The 20,870-nt window shown below is 42.7% G+C and overlaps 1 protein-coding gene across 1 annotated transcript; it reads right to left on the bottom strand.

Annotated features, from left to right (window-relative positions):
* Positions 1–728: 728 nt before the first annotated feature.
* Positions 729–18,941, bottom strand: LOC120061888 (TBC1 domain family member 2A-like). Its single transcript, XM_039011666.1, has 15 exons — positions 18,405–18,941; positions 17,524–17,674; positions 10,717–10,843; positions 10,136–10,260; positions 9,458–9,705; positions 9,048–9,317; positions 8,659–8,784; positions 8,365–8,475; positions 6,560–6,735; positions 5,986–6,298; positions 3,245–3,432; positions 2,644–2,764; positions 2,140–2,325; positions 1,854–1,975; positions 729–927 (listed from the first exon to the last, which is right to left on the bottom strand). The coding sequence occupies exons 1-15, from the start codon at positions 18,939–18,941 to the stop codon at positions 729–731; spliced, it is 3,000 nt and encodes a 999-aa protein (XP_038867594.1).
* Positions 18,942–20,870: the final 1,929 nt, after the last annotated feature.

Genomic DNA, 20,870 nt, shown 5'->3' with positions numbered 1-20,870 from the left:
TCAATCACTGAGCTCTTCAGTAAGGCCATTCTACTACCAATGTTTGTCTATGGAGATTGCATGGCTGTGTTTTGATTTTATACAGGTGTGGCTGAAATAGTTGAATCCACATACTTTTGGGCACATAGGGCAGTTATCATGTAATATTTTAAATTGTATATATTACATTTCATAACACTTGTGTAGCTACAAAGTTCATGACAAAATATGCAATTGAAATGTATAATACTCTACATGACCATAGTTTGAAATACCTACTGTAGTAAATGTGTAAATTGTCTTTGGCATTAATTCCCTTTGGCAGTGCATATACAGTAAATAATACTAATTCAATGATTCAGTGAGAATAAGGTTGGTCAGGTTTAGTGTTCTTGACCATAACTGACATTATTTACCTTAAAGGCACAAAACAAATGTATCCTGGGTCAAATCTGTACCAGCTGGGCCACTAACAAGATGGCCCTTCCGTAGTCTACAACAGCGTTTCCCAAACTCAATCCCGTGGGCCCCAAAGGATGCACGTTTTGATTTTTGCCCAAGCACTGCACAGCTGATTCAAATAACCAACTCGTCAACAAGCTTTGATTATTTGAATCAGCTGTGTAGTGCTAGTGCAAAACGGGGCCCCAGGACTGAGTTTGAGAAACGCTGTTCTACAAGATGGCATTTCAAACCCGTTGCCTAGTAAGTCCACAGGATTCATCGCCGTCCAGAGTCCCTAATGGTCACTACAACTCCTCATCGTCCTCGCTGACCAGTATAGTGTCCAAGTCCTTGCGCTGTGCGCTCTCTGTGACAAACTCTCTCTGCTGGGCCTCCAGCTCTCTGAGCTCCCCCTGCAGGCGCTCCAGATGCAGCGCACGCCGGTTCCTCAACAGCTTCATGGGGAACGGGTTCATGTCACTGAAGGCAATGTTGGTCAGCTTCCTATTGGAGGGAGCAGGGTACGACAAGCCCAATATTACTCAACCTGCTTTTTTCCATACAGTAGAATTGAAATCTATATGCTGCATGGCTAAATAAAACAAATTAACAAGCTGTATTGAGCTAACCCTAGATCTCTCATTGACATTTAGCAGACGTTCTTATAAAGAGTCCCTTACAGGAGCAATAGCTCCATCTCTGTGTGTGGTTGTACATGCATGCATTGGTCGGACAGAGTTTCTGATAAAGTGATGCCGAGTAAGTCATCCTGGCTATGTCTACACAGGCAGCCCAATTCTGATATTTTTTCCACTAATCACATCTGATCTTTTCACATCAAAAGACCAATTAATGAAAAATGAATCAATTGGGCTGCCTTTGTAAACACAGCCCTGGTATCTCATCTGCTCTTTGTTTGGAGATAAGAGACAGACTGTGGTGAATACTGCCCTCAATGCACTCCTCTGGCTGTATAGCCTCTTGTTATCTCCCAAGTTTTGAGCCCATAGCTCTGCCGTCACTGCTGCTATCTGAATTATATATGGTGATGTCTGTCTTGGCCTACGGCAAAAATAGCTCCTCCGTCTGCTCTGCCATTAACACACCGACTAAATAGGGCACCAGAAAAAGAATGGTCTCAGAAGGTACAGGACAAAAAGCGCAAACCATATAGATAATACAACAACTGAACGGGTTACAAATGACAAGCTAAATATGATTTGGTGGAATGGTTCAAAATCCACATAGGGGTGTATCAGGTGTGTTAGTGCTGGGCTGTAATTAAAAAATACACACCAGTCCTCCAGGAGTTTAATACCTCTGCTATAGTGGTTCCTGTCCCACTCGAGAAACACTGACCTAATATAGTGCTATATTTTCATAACACGGCATCCATATTTTGACCGTAGATGATTTTTGTGGCCCCTCACCTGCCGTCAGAGATGGTCTTGGCGAAGAAGCGCAGGTATTGGTAGATCTCCACACTGTCATGGATCTTCAAGATGTCCTCCTCTTTGTACTTGAACAGAGCCAGGGCATACCGAAATATCACCTGCACAAAAAACATGCACGCATGTTTACATTAGAAGTGGTTTATTTACTACTAATAATAATTTTATACCAGGTCAGTCATCGAGGCCCAAATTTGAATGCCTCTGGGCTAGGGGCTGTTTACATGTTTCCAGCACAGGCTCTAGTCTCTCTCAGATGGGGTACCTTGGTACCCTCATAGAGGAAGGCGTCCCACACTCGCAGGAGGATATCACTGGGCAGGCTCTCTACGAACACCACGAGGAACCAGTTGAAAGTGATGAGGGACACGTCCACGCTATGCTCCTCAAAGTGAGCCGCCAGCCGGGGTATCTTCTCAGCCATGAAGTCCTTTAGCACACACTGGTCTGCCTGCAAAATCCACACACACACCATGTCCCACTGGGTCACATCAGCAGATGGCGTTAACCGATATTGACATGATGTGACAAATCTTGAATTCATTACGTCGTTCATTAAACTGTATGCGCTATTTCAGTTTCAGTTCCATGTTTTGGAACAGATGCAGAACTAAAATGAACTAAATCAGTTAAAACCACAACTTCCCATAATGTTGTACAATTTTTACTACAGTGGAGAACTTACAGAACTGTAGATCTCGATACCATTTATGTTACGCATCTATGCCGTTCTTTAAAAACATATATATCCTTCGTGCCGAATCATTACCTGCGAGGATATGAGCGTTTTGGTGTAGTAGTCCTGAGGCATGATGGCCTCCACCACAGCTACTAGACACCAGAAAGCATCCTCCTCACTCTCCAGCACCAGGAGAGCTATGGCTGCCAGCCTGAAGGGAGAAGGAGTGGCCAACGTCACAGTTGTCCTTTGTCATTCATTTGACATTTTAGTCATTTAGCAGAGGCTCTTTTCCAGAGCACAGATTTTCATACTTTTTTCCCCTTACTGGTTCTCCGTGGGAATTGAACCCACAACCATGGTGTTGCAAGCACCATGCTCAACCAACTGAGCCACACGGCACCCCCTATTCTGTAGAGATTGTTTTGAAGTCTGAAAGCTTGTATGGTATATCTATAGCCTGCTCTGAGTAGCCAGATAGAAGAAAATGCATGTTTTAGACGAGACAGTATATTTTCACAAAAATATAATTGTCTTCATCAGGCTTTCATAAGCTGAGAACATTGTTTAGGTATTGTTTTGGAGTCAGCACTATATATCAGTTTACAACTTTGTCCATTAGGTGGCAGTATTTCTTGTTTTTTATATTTTATTCAGCACACTGCTGATTAATATAGGTAGTCTTGTGCACCTGTTGAGGCCCTGGCAGTAGCCGATGGTGGGGTTTTGCCAGGAGAAGGCCAGCAGGATTCTTTGGAGCTGCTGCAGGGCGGGGCTGGAGGGTGAGGAGAAGTGCTGATTGGTGGTGAGAGTGCGGTACAGGTCCAACTGGATCTGTCTGGAGGCCTGGTGGGGCGATGTAAGGCTCTTCTGGCACAGCTACAACAATAACGGACGGATTTCATGTAGATGGATAGAAAGATGGACAGACAGATACAGTGCATTCTAAAACTATTCAGACCCCTCAACTTTTTTCACATTTTGTTACGTTACAGCCTTATTCTAAAATGGATATAAAATAAAAAATCCTCAAATCTACACACAAAACCCCATAATAACTAAACAAAAACGGGTTTTTAGAATGTTTGCAAATGTATTAAAAAAAAGGAACATTTACATAAAGTATTCAGACCCTTTACTCAATACTTTGTTGAAGCACCTTTGGAAGTGATTACAGAGCATAAAGTCTTCTTGGGTATCACAATACAAGCTTGGCACACCTGTATTTGGGGAGTTTGTCACATTCTCCTCTTCAGATCCTCTCAAGCTCTGTCAGGTTGGATGGGGAGCATCGCTGCACAGCTATTTTCAGGTCTCTCCAGAGATGTTCCATCGGGTTCAAGTCCGGGCTCTGGCTGGGCCACTCAAGGACATTCAGAGACTTGTCCCGAAGCCACCCCTGCATTGTCCTGGCTGTGTGCTTAGAGTCGTTGTCATGTTGGAAGGTGAACCTTCACCCCAGTCTGAGGTCCTGAGTGCTTTGGAGCAGCTTTTCATTTCATTTTGGCAAACTCTAAGTGGGCTGTCATGTGCCTTTTACTGAGGAGTGGCTTCCATCTGGCCACTCTACCATAAAGGCCTGATTGGTGGAATGCGGCAGAGATAGGTGTCCTTCTGGAAGGTTCTCCCATCTCCACAGAGGAACTCTGGAGCTCTGTCAGAGTGACCATCGAGTTCTTGGTCACCTCCCTGACCAAGGCCCTTTCCCCCGGTTTGCTCAGTTTGGCTGGGCGGCCAGCTCTAGGAAGAGTCTTGTTGGTTCCAAACTTCTTCCATTTAAGAATGATGGAGGCTCTTGGGGACCTTCAATGCGGCAGAAATGTTTTGGTACCCTTCCCCAGATCTGTGTCTCAACACAATCCTGTCTCGGAGCTCTATGGACAATTCCTTCGACCTCATGGCTTGGCTTTTGCTCTGACATGTACTTTCAACTGTGGGACCTTATATAGACAGGTGTGTGCCTTTCCAAATCATGTCCAATCAATTGAATTTACCACAGGTGGACTCCAATCCAGATGTAGAAACATCTCAAGGATGATCAATGGAAACAGGATGCACCTAAGCCCAATTTCATGTCTAAAAAGAACTAAAAAGAAAAACAGCAACACATCGTCTCCCTTATGCATTCAAACAGCTGAATATGACCAGGCCAAAGAGATTACAAGAGCAATAGGTAGGCTATGTTAATAATTTTTACAGTCTGGGTTATAGCAAAGGGTCTGAATACTTGTGTAAGATATTTCTGTTTTTATATTTGTAAAAATGTCTAAAAACCTGTTTTCGCTTGTCATTATGCAGTATTGTGTGTAGATTGATGAGGATTTTTATTTTATTTATTCAATTTTAGAATAAGGCTGTAACGTAACAAAATGTGGAAAAAGGGAAGGGGTCAGAAATACTTTCCGAATGCACTGTAGATACTGTATATTGAGACATACACTACCGTTCAAAAGTTTAGGGCCACTTAGAAATGTCCTTATTTTTGAAAGAAATGCAAAAAAAATTGTCCATTAAAATAACATCAAATTGATCAGAAATACAGTGTAGACATTTAGTGTTGTAAATGATGATTGTAGTTGGAAACGGCAGATTTTTTATGGAATATCTACATAGGCGTACAGAGGCCCATTATCAGCAACCATCGGTCCTGTGTTCCAATGGCACGTTGTGTTAGCTAATCCAAGTTTATAATTTTAAAAGGCTAATTGAGCATTAGAAAACCCTTTTGCAGTTAATGTGCTTGTCCTCTTGCTCAGTTGTGCACCGGGGCCTCCCACTCCTCTTTCTATTCTGGTTAGAGCCAGTTTGCGCTGTTCTGTGAAGGGAGTAGTACACAGCTTTGTACGAGATCTTCAGTTTCTTGGCAATTTCTCGCATGGAATAGCCTTCATTTCTCAGAACAAGAATAGACTGACGAGTTTCAAAAGAAAGTTCTTTGTTTCTGGCCATTTTGAGCCTGTAATCAAACCCACAAATGCTGATGCTATAGATACTCAACTAGTCTAAAGAAGGCAAGTTTTATTGCTTCTTTAATAAGCACAACAGATTTCAGCTGTTGCTAACATAATTGCAAAAGGGTTTTCTAATGATTAATTAGCCATTTAAAATGATAAACTTGGATTAGCTAACACAACGTGCCATTGGAACACAGGAGTGATGGTTGCTGATAATGGGCCTCTGTACCCCTATGTAGATATTCCATACAAAAATCAGCCGTTTCCAGCTACAATAGTCATTTAAAAACATTAACAATGTCTACACTGTATTTCTGATCAATTTTATGATATTTTAATGGACAAAAAATGTGCTTTTCTTTCAGAAATAAGGACATTTCTAAATGACCCCAAACTGTTGAACGGTAGTGTACAGTAGATAGAGAAATTGAGAGCTACATTGGAAGGAAGTGAACTCGCTTAATCCAATACCACCCACCTGCTGGTAGCGATCCGGGTGGCGCTCCCATAGCGCGCGTGTGCGCACCCTCACCACCCAGCGCCACACCCGTGGGCGGTACTCGCACGGCACGCCGCCCCGCAGAAGGCTTTTGAGCTCCGAAGAGGGGCAGAGGTTGTCGGACGGGCGGCCTCCCAGGTACTGAGCCCAGCGGCCCAGCAGGAGTCTGTCCCCGGCCTCCTGCCTCAGCAGGCTGTGGGAGCGGATCTCCAGGGCCTGGATCTTGGCCAGCAGTTTTATGTCCTCCACCTCGTAGTCTGGGATGATCTTGAAGCCGTACTCGTCGTGCTCCCTGAGGGACAGCCAAAAGAAAAAGATCAATGGTTTTGACGATATAAAAATGTTCGCTCATTGTCTGACTGTATTGTTGATTTAATGTATTGTTTATAACATGTGTCTCTCTCTTATGTCTCATTGTTAATTATCACAGGACATGACAGCTGAAAGCAGCATGGTGAATAACGATCCAGTCCTGTCATCTGTCAGTGTAGTGAAGCAGAGGAGACAAGGAGACAAAGAAGGAAGCCATTTTAGACTATTGAGCCCCTGTTACCTGACAGGGTTGAGTTTGAGCACGTCGTTCAGGTCTCCCTGTAGTGGGTCCTCTCCTTGTAGTTTCCTCACAGCCTCCTGCTGGCCCGGTTCTAGAGCCTTGTTCTCCTGCAGCTTCCCCAGTACGCCCAGATAACGACTCTCTATCTGACAGTTACGGGCCTCCAGGTATGCACACTGCAACACAAAATAAGCACCCCCTAATCAAGACTAAGGTCCCAATTCAATCAACTGTAGTGGCTAAGAGTGTTTCACACTAACCGCAATCCACTCTAACCCTCTTCCTCTTTTATTTATTTTTACTATTTTCTACATTGTAGAATAATAGTGAAATAACACAGTAACCAAAAAGTGTTAAACAAATCCAAAAATATTTTATTTTTGAGATTCTTCAAAGTAGCCACCCTTTGCCTTGATGACAGCTTTGCACGCTCTTGGCATTCTCTCAACCAGCTCCATGAGGTGGTCAACTGGAATCCATTTCAATTAACAGGTGTGCCTTGTTAAAAGTTAATTTGTGGAATTTCTTTCCTTCTTAATGCGTTTGAGCCAATCAGTTGTGTTGTGACAAGGTAGGGGTGGTATATAGAAGATAGCCCTATTTGGTAAAAGACCAAGTCCATATTATGGCAAGAACAGCTCAAATAAGCAAAGAGAAACAACAGTCCATCATTACTTTAAGACATGAAGGTCAGTCAATCTGAAATATTTCAAGAACTTTTAAAGTTTCTTCAAGTGCAGTCGTAAAAATAATCAAGCGCTATGATGAAATTGGCTCTAATGCGGACCGCCACAGGTAAGAAAGACCCAGAGTTACCTCTGCTGCAGAAGATAAGTTCATTAGAGTTACCAGCCTCAGATTTCAGCCCAAATAAATTCTTCACAGTTCAAGTAGCAGACACATCTCAACATCAACTGTTCAGAGGAGACTGCGTGAATCAGGCCTTCATGGTCGAATTTCTGCAAAGAAACCACTACTAAAGGACACCAATAAGAAGAAGAGACTCGCTTGGGCCAAGAAACACGAGCAATGGACATTAGATCGGTGGAAATCTGTCCTTTGGTCTGTGTCCAAATTTGAGATTTTTGGTTCCAACCGTCGTGTCTTTGTGAGACGTAGAGTAGGTGAACGGATGATGTCCGCATGTGTGGTTCCCACAGTGAAGCATAGAGGAGGAGATGTGATGGTGTGGGGGTGTTTTGCTGGTGACACTGTCTGTGATTTATTTGGAATTCAAGGCACACTTAACCAGCATGGCTACCACAGCATTCTGCAGCGATACGCCATATCATCCCGCTTAGTGGGACTATTATTTGTTTTTCAACAGAATAATGACCCAACACACCTCCAGGCTGTGTAAGGGCTGTTTGACCAAGAATGAGAGTGATGGAGTGCTGCATCAGATGACCTGGCCTCCACAATCACCTGACCTCAACCAAATTGAGATGGTTTGGGATGAGTTGGACCGCAGAGTGAAGGAAAAGCTGCCAACAAGTGTTCAGCATATGTGGGAACTCCTTCAAGACTGTTGGAAAAGCATTCCAGGTGAAGCTACTTGAGAGAATGCCAAGAGTGTGCAAAGCTGTCATCAAGGCAAAGGGTGGCTACTTTGAAGAATCTCAAATATATGGTTACTACATGATTCCATATGTGTTATTTCATAGTTTTGATGTCTTCACTATTATGCTACAATGTAGAAAATAGCACAAATAAAGAAAAACCCTTGAATGAGTAGGTGTGTCCAAACTTTTGACTGGTACTGTATTTGCCACTGAATAGCCCACATAGCGACTAGGCAGGCCCACCTTCACCATTAGGCTTTTCTCCTGCTCGGAACTGTTGAGCCATAGCTTGGTCAACTGGTAGATCTCAGAGTTCAGGAACTTGTTCTGGATCTTGTAGGCCTCAATGTCACCCTGTGAAAAAGATTAATAGAGAGCTAGGAAGGACAGGGTACGGGGTATTTAAAGAAGCAAAGAAGAAAAATGCTTCAGATTTGGACTACCAACATAATCTACTTCAAAAGACTCTATGGTTCTGGTCTGGGTCTTGAGGCCGGACTTCACTCTGCTGGTCGACCGATCAAACCACAAACCAACCTTGAGGTTCTCTGTGTCCTCATTTAACTGGCGGAAGGTCTGGGCCTCCAGGCCGTTGGTGGTGGACATTGTGCGTGTAGGGTCGGCCATGCAGGCTGACACCTTCTCTAACAGCTTCAGGATCACCTGGAATGATACCAAGAGACAATGATATCGTAAATCTCTACATTAGATCAGGAAGTGTAGAGCTACACTGGGAACAAAATAGAATAGAATAGACCCTCGAATCCCAAATCAACCCCTAGATCTAACCCCTACTTTGCATTCTGATTGGTTACTTGGAATTTCACCGTAATGCTTAAAACCACCTATCCAATCCTTTCAGGATAATGATGACGACATGCCTATTCTAATCCTTCCCTAGCTGACCCTTCCTGTCTGAGCCTCACTTCCTGTTTTGCGTGGTTCTTCTTCCTCATCAGGGTCACGTTCTCCTGCAGCTCAGCCACGTGGGCGTCCCTCTGGACTAGGCTCGTTCTCAGGTCTTCCCCCTCGGCCTTCAACTCCTCCAAGCGACGTCGTAGGTCAGCGGCGTGACGCTCGTAGTGCCTCAGCAGCTCCAGGCGCTCCTGCTCGCCCTCGGCTGCCAGGAACTCTGTGCACGTCCGCTTCTCCAGCTGAGCCACCTCCAGGGCCTTGTGTAGGAGCCACACCAGCTCCTGGATGGGGGAAGAGGAGAAATAAGAGGATAGGATGCAGGAGCAGGGTGGGAATAAAAATTCAACTTAATGGAGCTGCTACTGATATCAGAAGACACTGCTTACGAGTGTGATTGATGAACTTTGGTCTTAGCTCTAACCTTTTGGGCCTTGACATCCTCATCCAGTATGTGCTTCTCGTGCTGGAGGCAGGTCGTCCTGTCTGCGCTTTCTGAAGGAGCTTCCCGGAGCACAGCAGGCATGGTGGCACAGCTTCCCCTCGTCTTCTTCCTGATCCTCGGGGACGGGGACGGCAATGGGCACGACCTGCCCTCTACAGGGGAGAGCTGGTCCCTGGGGTCCACCAACAGCAGCAGGGGGTCAATGGGAGTCCTAGGACCTATACACTCTTGGGAAAAAAGGTGCCATCTTGAACCTAAAAGTGTCCTTCGGCTGTCTCCATGGGAGGACCCTTTGAAGAACACTTTTTGGTTCCAGGTAGAACCCTTTCCACATAGAGTTCTACATGGAACCAAAAAGGGTTCTCCTTTGGGGACAGTTGAAAAACCCTTTTGGAACCCTTTTTTCTAAAAGTGTAAGAGGGCGTGGCTCTGTGGTTATTATGGACTGTGACAAATCACTAATGTGTCAAGGAAAATTTATTTTTACTTTAGTCAAGAAAAAATGACAATGTTACTAGAGAAATGACAGCATTATACTGTACATAGTTATCAGACAATGAGAAAACCTGGTCCTTCTGATTTCAATCAGCTGCCAACAGAGGGCAGAAGTATGCGAGAGAGAACATCTCCAGAAGCTGCGGGGTGTGTGAGACGTACCAAGCCTGTTCTGGGCTGTCCGGGAGGGGTTCAGTGGGTTCCAGGGAGGAGGCACCTCCAAATGGAACACACTCCGACTCCGCTCCAGGGAGAACCGCTTGGAAAACAGACTGTGCACTGAGTTCCTGTAGGAGCAACACACACACAACCATGTGTAACCATGCACACCAACACACACGCACGCACAGCAGTATCATTAACATGCAATCAATCTGGCCCACACTTTTGAACAAAACAACTATACCAGCTGGACTGAAAGTGAAAACCCACTACTAGAACAATCCCATGATGATCGAGCAATTAGCTGTTAAGGTACAGGCAAAAAAATGACTTTCATCTCAAAGTCACTTTTGCTACTAATTAAAATGTTGGCATGTTAGCAGATTGGCAGATAATAAGCACCTGTAGTCACAAAGCCACAAACAGTTGTAATGACTACAATCAACAAAGTCGATGAATATCACGTCCAACGTCAACTACTTCAACGTATCCCATGCCGTATGTTGTACAGGACCAGTCATATGCCTCAATCACAAATGAATGGGATAAGATGGGAACATCTAAAACGATGAGGCACTTACTGAATCTCTATCAGAGGGTGTTTGATGGAGAAGTTGCTTAGGGGGTTCCGTTGTGGCGGCGCGGGGAGATTGGTGGCCTCCTCGCCGAAGAGGCCTGGCGGGGTCTTCACCTTGGGCAGGAAGTAATCTACATTACAGGAAGTAACAGCAAAGAACGTCAGTGGATCACACCCTCTGGAGCCAGGGAACACAAAGGACACAGCTACTCATGTAACAAGCAGGAAACTTCCGGCTATAGACAATGAGAGTGATATCATGGGTTGAAATACAGAGGATAAAGATTATGACTGGGCACCAGACTTGTGTTAACTTGTTCTTCAGGTGAAGTTGTTTGCTCTTACTGTACTGCTATGAACTGAAGACTATCACATTGGGTGAGAGCTGGGGGGAAAGATCCAACCCATTGAAACATCAAGAGATTCGTATATTTTTGTGTGAACGGAATAAATTCCGGGCTACTTTTGGCCAGCCAGGTTGTGCACGCTGGATGAAACTAGTCAAAATATACTGTTTTGTTCCTCCATAAGCCCTGTGAAACATTTTGGGCCTGTCAGGACAAGCATGAAATACCTCACAATTCACAAACCAGTTGGTAGAAAGGTTGTGTCTATACCAGGAGCAAACTCAGTTATGTTGTCCATAGCCATAACAGGGTAGTAACAATAACATAACTTTCACGTTGTTCATTCATGCTTATTCCAGACATCTATGACTTGAACACTTGAATATCTTAGGTAATCTTATGTCTCTTTTAAATTCAAGCTGTTTGCACTTCAAAATAACACAAGGATATACAGTACCAGTCAAATATTCTTTGCAGCAATTCGACTATGAAGGCCTGATTCACGCAGTCTCCTCTGAACAGTTGATGTGGCTGTTACTTGTTACTTACTTTTACTGTGAAGCATTTATTTGGGCTGCAGTCTGAAGTGCAGTTAACTCTAATGAACTTATCCTCTGCAGCAGAGGTAACTCTGGGTCTTCCTTTCCTGTGGCGGTCCTCGTGAGAGCCAGTTTCATCACAGCGCTTGATGGTTTTTGCGACTGCACTTGAAGAAACGTTTAAAGTTCTTCAAATTTTCCCGATTGACTGACCTTCATGTCTTAAAGTAATGATGGACTGTTGTTTCTCTTTGCTTATTTGAGCTGTTCTTGCCATAATATGGACTTGGTCTTTTACCAAATAGGGCTATCTTCTGTATACCACCCACACCTTGTCACAACACAACTGATTGGCTCAAACACATTAATTCCACAAATGAACATTTAACAAGGCACACCTGATAATTGAAATGCATGACTATCTCATGAAGCTGGTTGAGAGAATGCCAAGAGTGTGCAAAGCTGTCATCAAGGCAAAGGGTGGCTATTTGAAGAATCTCAAATATACTTTTTTGGCTACTACATGATTCCATATGTGTTATTTCACAGTTTTGATGTCCTCACTATTAATTCTACAATGTATAAAATAGTAAAAAATAAAGGAAAACCCTTGAATGAGTAGGAGTGTCCAAACTTTTGACTGGTACTGTATGTTGATTTATTGGACCAGAATAGCCTGTAGCCTGTGTGTAGTGTAGCCATGTTGTGCTGTAACCACAGCTATATTTAGTCTGTGGGCCCTGCAGCCACCTGCTCCTAGCGCAGCAGGGTGTCAGACGTGCACTTCCTCTCTCTCTGGGCAATGCAGAACCACTTCCTGCAGCTGTCAGAGGGGCTGTAGCCTAAACATGAATTACCCAGACTCCCCAGGGGTGAAAGAGCAGGGCACGCTGGAATCACCTGGGACACGTTCAGTAGGCAAACTTTGTGGAACTCTCAGAAATATGTCTCTGAATAAAATAGAAATATGTCTCTCTGAATAAGATAGAAATATGTCTCTCTGAATAAGGAATGTTAGCTCTATTCATGACATTTCTATCTGCAACATTCTACAATTTTTACCCTGGTTAGATTTCGTTTACCACTTCATATTCTACTGTTGAAATACTATTGTAAAATTGGTGCTGCTTATTTAATTGACTAGCTAAGAAAGTGTGGCGTAGCAACGGAGTAATTCCATTGGGTAATACAGTACTGCTACCAAGTCCTATCTAATACCAAGTGGATAAAATCCAACTGAGTTCATCTTCACATTCAGATTGAATGACGGTACATTAACGTCTCCATTCCTGTAAAATCACTAATGGTAGATAAGTGGCTTAAGTCTCCAGAGATGAAAGCGGAAAAGCATCCAGCGTGAGCATTATAGCTTTGCGATCCAGTCAAGCCAGGCGCTGCCAGGAAATGTCTCCAATTTGCAGATGGAAAAATCAAAGCACATCTTATCAATGTTGTTTCCTGTCCCAAACCCCACCCCAGCAATCTCAACCTTGGCCAGGTCACGCATGGGTCATGAACTATACTTCAACACCGGAATGTTGAATCATTTATTTTCAATGATGAAAGCCTGTGTAGGTGAAAATAACCTTCAATCTTTTTCATGAAAATGCCATGACCCTAAAGGCCTTTAAATAGTAAATCTACATTTTGGGCCCCAAAAGGGAAGTCAAACCTTAATTTGTTGATCATGTACCTTTAAGACATTCTATTGTTTGGACAGCAAATACCAGTGTGTCATTTATTATCTGTTTCAAAGTTGAAACATGAATGTTGGCTATGAATGAACATTCTTCTCGAAACTATTGCAACAGATAAAAGCAATCTGCCAGGGCCAGTCATTGTGTACAGTCACCTCCAAAATTATTTGCACCCTGGATAAAGATGAGCAAAATATACTTTATCAAATAAATAATACAAATACTGAGCTATACTGTATGCAAAAAAATATTAAAAGGTTTTAGTTTATAGTAGTACAATTCCTCAGAGAAAAACATGGTTTAACAAGCAATAAAAAAATTTTTCTTTCAAATGATAGGTGTCAAAATTGTTGCCACCCCTGTTTTCATTACTTTGTGCACCATCCACTTGCGAGGATAACTGCAGTTAGCCTTTTTCTATAATGTTTTATGAGATTGGAGAACACATTGGGAGGGATCTTTGATCATTCCTCCATACAGAATCTTTCCAGATTCTTGATATCCTTCATCTGCGTTTAATGGACTGCCCTCTTCAATTCAAACCACGGCTTTTTAATGGGGTTCAAGTCCGGGGACTGAGATAGCCAATGCAAAATGTTGATTTTGCAGTCAGTTAACAATTCATTTGTGGATTTTGATGTGTTTGGGGTCATTCTTGCTGGAAGATCCACTTGCAACCAAGTTTCAGCCTCCTGGCAGGGGATATATTGTGCAGATGTTATCGCAAGTGCAGCGAAATGCTTATCTTTCTAACTCCAACAGTGCTGTAATACTTAACAATACACACAACTCCCCCCACAAAATCTAATTAAGAAATATCAGAATGAGCAATGTCAGAATATATATACAATGGTGTGTATAGACAGTATATGAATAGAAAAGGTGTACAGCAGTAGTTATATAGCATGAGCCTTGACTAGAATACACTATATGATTTGGGTAAAATAGTATGTAAACATTATTAAAGTGACCAGTGTTCAATGACTATGTACAGTAGTCTCTCACGAGGGCACACGGCCTGCCCTCCAGAACATCTACAACACTCGGTGTCACAGGAAGGCCAAGAAAATCATCAAGGACCTCAACCACCTGAGCTACGGCCTGTTCACCCAGCTATCATCTAGATACAGGGGTGGGCAATTCCAGTCCTCAAAGGCCTGATTGGTGTCACACTTTTTCTGCATCCCCAGCAAAACACAGCTGATTAATCAAATTGCATTCTAAACGGAAGATCATGATTAGGTGATTGTTGGAGTCCGGTGTGTTAGCTGGGGCTGGGGCAAAAGTGTGATACACATGTGTAAACTCCATGGGACCAAGCATGGCAAAGAGGGACTTTGCAATTAATTGTAATTCATCTGATCACTCTTCATAACATTCTGGAGTATATGCAAATTGCCATCAAACAAATTGAGGCAGCAGACTTTGTGAAGATTAATATTTGTGCCATTCTCAAAACTTTTGGCCACGACTGTACAGTTTCCCGTGTGTATCAAGAATGGCCCACCACCCAAAGGACATCCAGCCAATTTGACACAACTGTGGGAAGCATTGGCGCCAACATGGGACAGCATTCCTGTGGAACGCTTTCAACACCTTGTAGAGTCCATGCCCCAATGAATTGAGGCTGTTCTGAGGGCAAAAGGGGGTGCAACTCAATATTAGGAAGGTGTTCCTAATGTTTTGTACACTCACTGTATATTGAGCATACAATATAGCAGGGATCATCAAATAGATTCAGCTGCGGGACGATCTTTTCTTGAGCAGATGATCGGGGGGCCGGAACATAATTACAAATAATTTGTAGACTGCAAGAAGCCTACACCGATATAATATTTAACTAAAACAATAATTTCAAACCTTTCTTACATTTACATACGATTGCGTGTCTTACAAACTTTCTATTATCTTTATCAAGGGTGACAATAATTTTGGAAGTGACTGTATATTATTTATATATAAATGTCTGATTTTATTATTGTGGAAATACTGTATCTTACATGACGGAAACTAGTAGCAAGGAGAGCTTCCTTATTATTTTGAAAAACAGGTCTCTATTCAAAAAGACTTTAAAAAAAAGTAAAAATAGGCCAGTTGTTTCCCAGCGCCAGACATCAGCTGACTGGACTGTCAGAGGAGCATGGAACAAGTCTGTTGATCCTCCAGAAAGGTAAAACACTGGAAGGGCCTGGTTCAGAACGCTGCAGCGTTACAGAATGTTCAGATAGAAATTAATTTTGTAGAACAGATATGACGGTCTGATAAAAAAAAAAAAAGGGGAATCATGTCAACGCTTCTCATAGTATTTCTATCTGGGAAGTTCGGAGTGCTTCAATTACCTGAATACATATCACTGCTTCCTTAGTAACCTTAGTGTAACAATGATGAGTTACAATATTTGTTGCACTGTGCAAACAAGAATAATGTAACATTAAAGTTTACATTTTGTATGTACACTAGTTGGTTTTTGATAGAATGCTTGTATGAAAGTCTATTTGAGAGTTAAAGATGAATGAGTTACCCAATGTTCTGTTCATGTGTCTTGACTGGCTTGCTACACTTGATGTGCACAGTGGATTTGCTCAATCACTGAGAGGAAGTGGGTAACAGTATTACGGGAAAGCTAGGGGTCAGTGGGAGAATAGGGAAATCCCTAGTGCCTAACCAAGCAGGGAGATGAGGATTAATGAAGTTACTATGTAGCCAAGGGATGACTGTGGTAAATATGAACACCACACTGCAATTTATTTATGTCTGTTTTCACCTCATTGATTTACAGTAAACTATTGACTGTAGTATACTCAGGTTTGTTGTTTTATATTTAAGCAATAAGGCCCGGGTGGGGGGGGTATATGGCCAACATACCCCGGCTAAAGGCCGTTCTTATGTACAATGCAACGCGGAGTGCTAGGACACAGCCATATACCACAAACCCCCGAGGTGCCTTATTGCTATTATAAACTGGTTACCAACGTAATTAGAGCAGTAAAAATAAATGTTTTGTTATACCCATGGTATACGGACTGATATACCAGGGCTTTCAGCCAATCAGCAATCAGGGCTCGAACCACCCAGTTTATAATGTCTTATATTGTAGTGCTTGGTTGCAATTTTGAGTTCAATTCAACGGACTGTATTTATCCCCTCATTAACAATTAAAAGTTTTTTTCTACCTCTGCAATAAGACATTGTCGTCACACATTGTCATAGGGTGTGTTCTGCAGCAGTGTTTGGAATCTTGTAGCCTACATGGAGATTACATTTAAAATGGCATGTATCAAGAGGGAGCGGTATAACTTGCGACAATTGTTTTTGTCAGAATACTTGATTAAAAGTTAATTTGAGATACAAGACAAGGTATTCAAATTAAACGTTTTATTTATTTATTTAACTAGGCAAGTCAGTTAAGAATAAATTCTTATTTACAATGACGGCCTACACCGGCCAAACCCTAACGACGCTGGGCCAATTGTGCGCCGCCCTAAGGCGCCAGCCTGGAATCGAACCAGGGTCTGTAGTGACGCTTCCAACACAATGCTTTAGACCGCTATACCACTCAGGAGACCCAACTTTAGTATGACATCAACAACAAACAGAAAATGTAATCAGCTATCAAAGCAAAACTTGATCCAACTGGTTACAACATTTTCATAAATGAAACCAGTCATTGTTGATGTTACTGCAGTGGATAGCATCCATTTTACGGACTCCAGACCAATTCTGCTATTTTGTGTGTGTTTTTACGCTGATCTTATTTTTATTTGCATTATCTTTAACTCTGTATTGTTGGAAAAGGACCCATATGTAAGCATTTCACTGTTAGTCCACACCTGTTGTTTCCGAAGCATGGGACAAATAAAATGCGTCAACTCACCAAAAAAAAAAAAAAAATCCCACTGAGGAACAGATATTGAAACTATGCAAAGTATATTGTTCCTATTTTATAAGTGTGGCACTGATTACGTGTCTGATGGCTTTTACCGTTCAGTGCCATGATGTGCCTTAAACCTGCCTGAAGTATTACATTTCTATTTCATCTTTTCGTGGTTCCCTAAATCATTAACCATGCATGGAATATGATGGCATTTGATTTGAACAGCTGGTATTCTTAGCCTGGTTGCCAGATCTGTTTCTACATGAACAACCTTCTCTGTCGTTCAATGTCAGGCCGAACATAATCTTGATCAGTGTCTGGGGCCACTTCATCCTACTCCCTGTCTTACTGTACCTGTGCAGTTGGTGGGTAGTTCCCCCTGTCCCTCTGGTCTCTTGTGGTCAGTGCAGTGGCTTGTGGACTCTCCTGTCAGCTGGTCTCGGTGCTGCCATCTCTTCAGCTGCAGCTGCTGTAGCCAGTACATCATGGCCTCCTGGTTAGCTGCCTGAAACAGAAAGAAGATATATTGTTAGCCTACTGTACATACACGAGTGTGCCATGAGTCAGAATATCTGTAATGCATGACTTCTGAAATGTTTTGAGTTCTTTTTAAATCAGAATGTTCCTTTGTGGACCAAGATAAAGTATTCCAATGCCAATGTGTGAATATGAGTGTATTTGTCTTCCTGTATATCAAACATGGACACTATAAACAATAATACAACAGTTTCTTCTACATTAAGGAGAAACAGAATAAGAGATGCCTCCATTTTGTATTAGTAAGCATTCCCATTCAGCTCTCATGATTCAGCCCTTTGACAAAAAGGATCTGTTGTTTTCTTATTGAGAGAAATACTGTAGATTGACACTACACAGCTGTGTGACCCAAATAGCTGGGTTAACATGAGACAGGTATTCAAATACAAGAGCACCACTGTTTCGCTGCCTCATTTTTTATCCTCTTAGCAGTCTTCCCCATCCCGCCCCCAAAAACAACGACCTTTCAGAAATTTTGATGACACTCACATTCAGAACAACGTCCTACATTTCAAACCCTGGTGATAGTGAAAATCTGAGGGTCCCAAATGTGATTCCCCTCTAATCAGGGACTCTCTGGCCAACCAATGACATTATTCATGAATTAATTAACTATTCATTCAAGAAAACCAGCAGAACTGTCAACATCAAAATTCAGATTTAAATACCCATTGAATTGAATATTCGATAAGCCTTACCTTGAGGACAAAGGTGCGTTCGGGGGTCTCGATGTGAAAGGTGCCCTGCTCTCCTTGGAGGGGGTATCCAAGCGTGGCGCTGCACAGCTGGATTCTCCCCAGAGAGGTCACATCCAGCGCCGTCCTGTAGTAAAACAACTGGCTCTTCTTCACCTCGTACGTGAACCAGCGCGACTTCCATGTCTTCAGGGGACCTCCTTGTTTAAGGAGGTACCCACAGAGTTTACTGTTAGACAGGCTTTCCGTGGGTTGTTGCTGGGCTTGGTCGTCCGTGGTGGTGGCGAACTGAGTAAGGAATACTTGGCTCTGGCTGTTGTCTGTGGTAGCGGTCTTAGCCGGGACCTCTTCAGTCTGGTGGTCTTGACTCAGCTGGCCCATGCTGTTTGTGTGTGTTGCGGTCTCTTTAGTGCTCCCAGTCCCCAGTGTTGAGATACAATCATCACCATCATCATTCGCTGGGCTTACCGCCTCTGCTTGCAGAGGAAGTGAGTGAGACGAGGCAGCGATGGGATTTCCTTCTGGGCCCTCTCCCTCCATCACGCTGAGAGAAGAAGAGGGAGAAGAAAAAAGAGAAGAAAAAACAAAGCAAACAATGACTTGGTAGCCTACAATAGAGAGGTCAGGATGCTATATATAACCAATTGGACACTTGACATAGGAAGTGATGGCATCACAATGGGATCAGCATGAACACATGTTACAGGTCCTATGCAACTGTTTTTATCTCAATAACCACTCATGTGTATTCAATTATTTAATAGACCAATAAGAAAGAGTTCCAAACCTCTGCCAATAACAGCTAGTTTTCAGTTTTCCCCTGCCCACTCAGACCACTCCCAGGCAGTCCTGGCAAAACTCTTGCTTGAGAAATGTCTAATTTTATTTATTTTTGACAATTTTAATTTATAACAATCACAGTAAGGAACTTAATTGTTACCCAGAAATGATTTGATATTGAGATAAAAACAGCTACATTGAACCTTCAAGCTTTTAACTGGGAATTGATTTAATACACACTTCAAAAGATTCACACACACATGCTCACGTACAGGCACACACTTGATATGACCACATTTTACGTCCATTGATGTCATGTAGGGAACTTGTAAATGCTGGTGCTTTCAAGACAACTGCTAACTCGGAAATAACCAAGGTCAAATCATGACCTTGGTGATCTTCTGGTCATTAAGTCAGAGCTCTAGAAAGATGCCCGGGTTTCTGGCATGGAATTCCAAGTTGGATGACAATTCAAAAAGATTTTTCCCAGTCAGAATTTATTTCAGATTTCCAAGTTGTCTTGAATGCACTGATGTCTGAAGTCAAAGATTTCCGAGTTCCCAGTTGTTTTGAACGAGGCATACAACCTTCCTACAGGGGAAAATGCACGTGAATGCCCCTCCACTCGTAATTATGCCTAGTGGCTCGATCACACTGACAGTGTTTATGCACAAAATGGTACGCAGCATCAATGGTACGCAGCATCATCTGGATATGTGTGCAACAAAAGTTTGACATTCGCCTTCTGCTACCATTTCTGTCAAGCCATTTACGCATACAACTCGATGCATACGCTCAATCCAACCTATGCGCCACACAGAACGCACTGCAACTGGCTCTGCAACGCATTGGGAATGAATGTACTTCAGGTGTGGCAAAGCGCAATGACACTGTAGGTGTGATCGAAGCGTTATCCATTATATTGACCAGATACTATAGTGGCCACACGAACAATGAAAGTAAACGTCTTAAAAAATGGAAGATAGTTGGGAGGAGGCAAGATCAGGTGAGACCAATCTAGCCAATGAGAGGGAAGATACGGGTGTGAACAACAGGCACAATGGTTTCCACTAGTTACAACAGCCAAATTGGCTATAGCACCAACATTTATGTAAACAAAAATGGCCTTTTTTGGGTATTAATTTATAGAGCCCCACAGTGGGGGTGTCATAATACCCATAAAACCTAGCAGTCAAACAGGCAATAGTTTTTAGAAACACTTAAAATAATGGCTGTGTTTCGTGTAGGCTTACCCTGCGTGATGTTTTCATAACCAAGGAGACTTTTAGCAATATATTCAACTATTTGCTCTCAGATTCGAAAATCCTAATCAGCGTCAACATAGACATCATGCAAAACCACAAATCCCTGCAAGCTCCTTGCACATCATCTCTAGTTGACACATTTGCTGACAGGTAGTGTCAATTTAAAACTTGCACAAGACAGTTCGCAGAATAGCCACATTAGCAGCTAATTATCGTTTCATTTTTGGGGAGTAAAAACAGGCGAATGTACTGATAAGAGCCACATGTTACTAGACAGATTTACACGGCTATCAAAACGGCACACCAGGACAAGCCTACAAGAAACACAGCCCTTATTTTAAGCGTTTCTAAAATCCCCTATGGGAAAAATGAATGCTGTAAAAACAATTGGAACAATTTCCCAGTTTGACCGCTAGGTTTTCTA

The sequence above is a fragment of the Salvelinus namaycush genome, chromosome 17 (assembly GCF_016432855.1).
Source record: "Salvelinus namaycush isolate Seneca chromosome 17, SaNama_1.0, whole genome shotgun sequence".
Lineage (NCBI taxonomy): Eukaryota > Metazoa > Chordata > Actinopteri > Salmoniformes > Salmonidae > Salvelinus > Salvelinus namaycush.
Note: the sequence above shows the minus strand (reverse complement) of the source record. Positions and strands in the feature narration are given on the sequence as shown.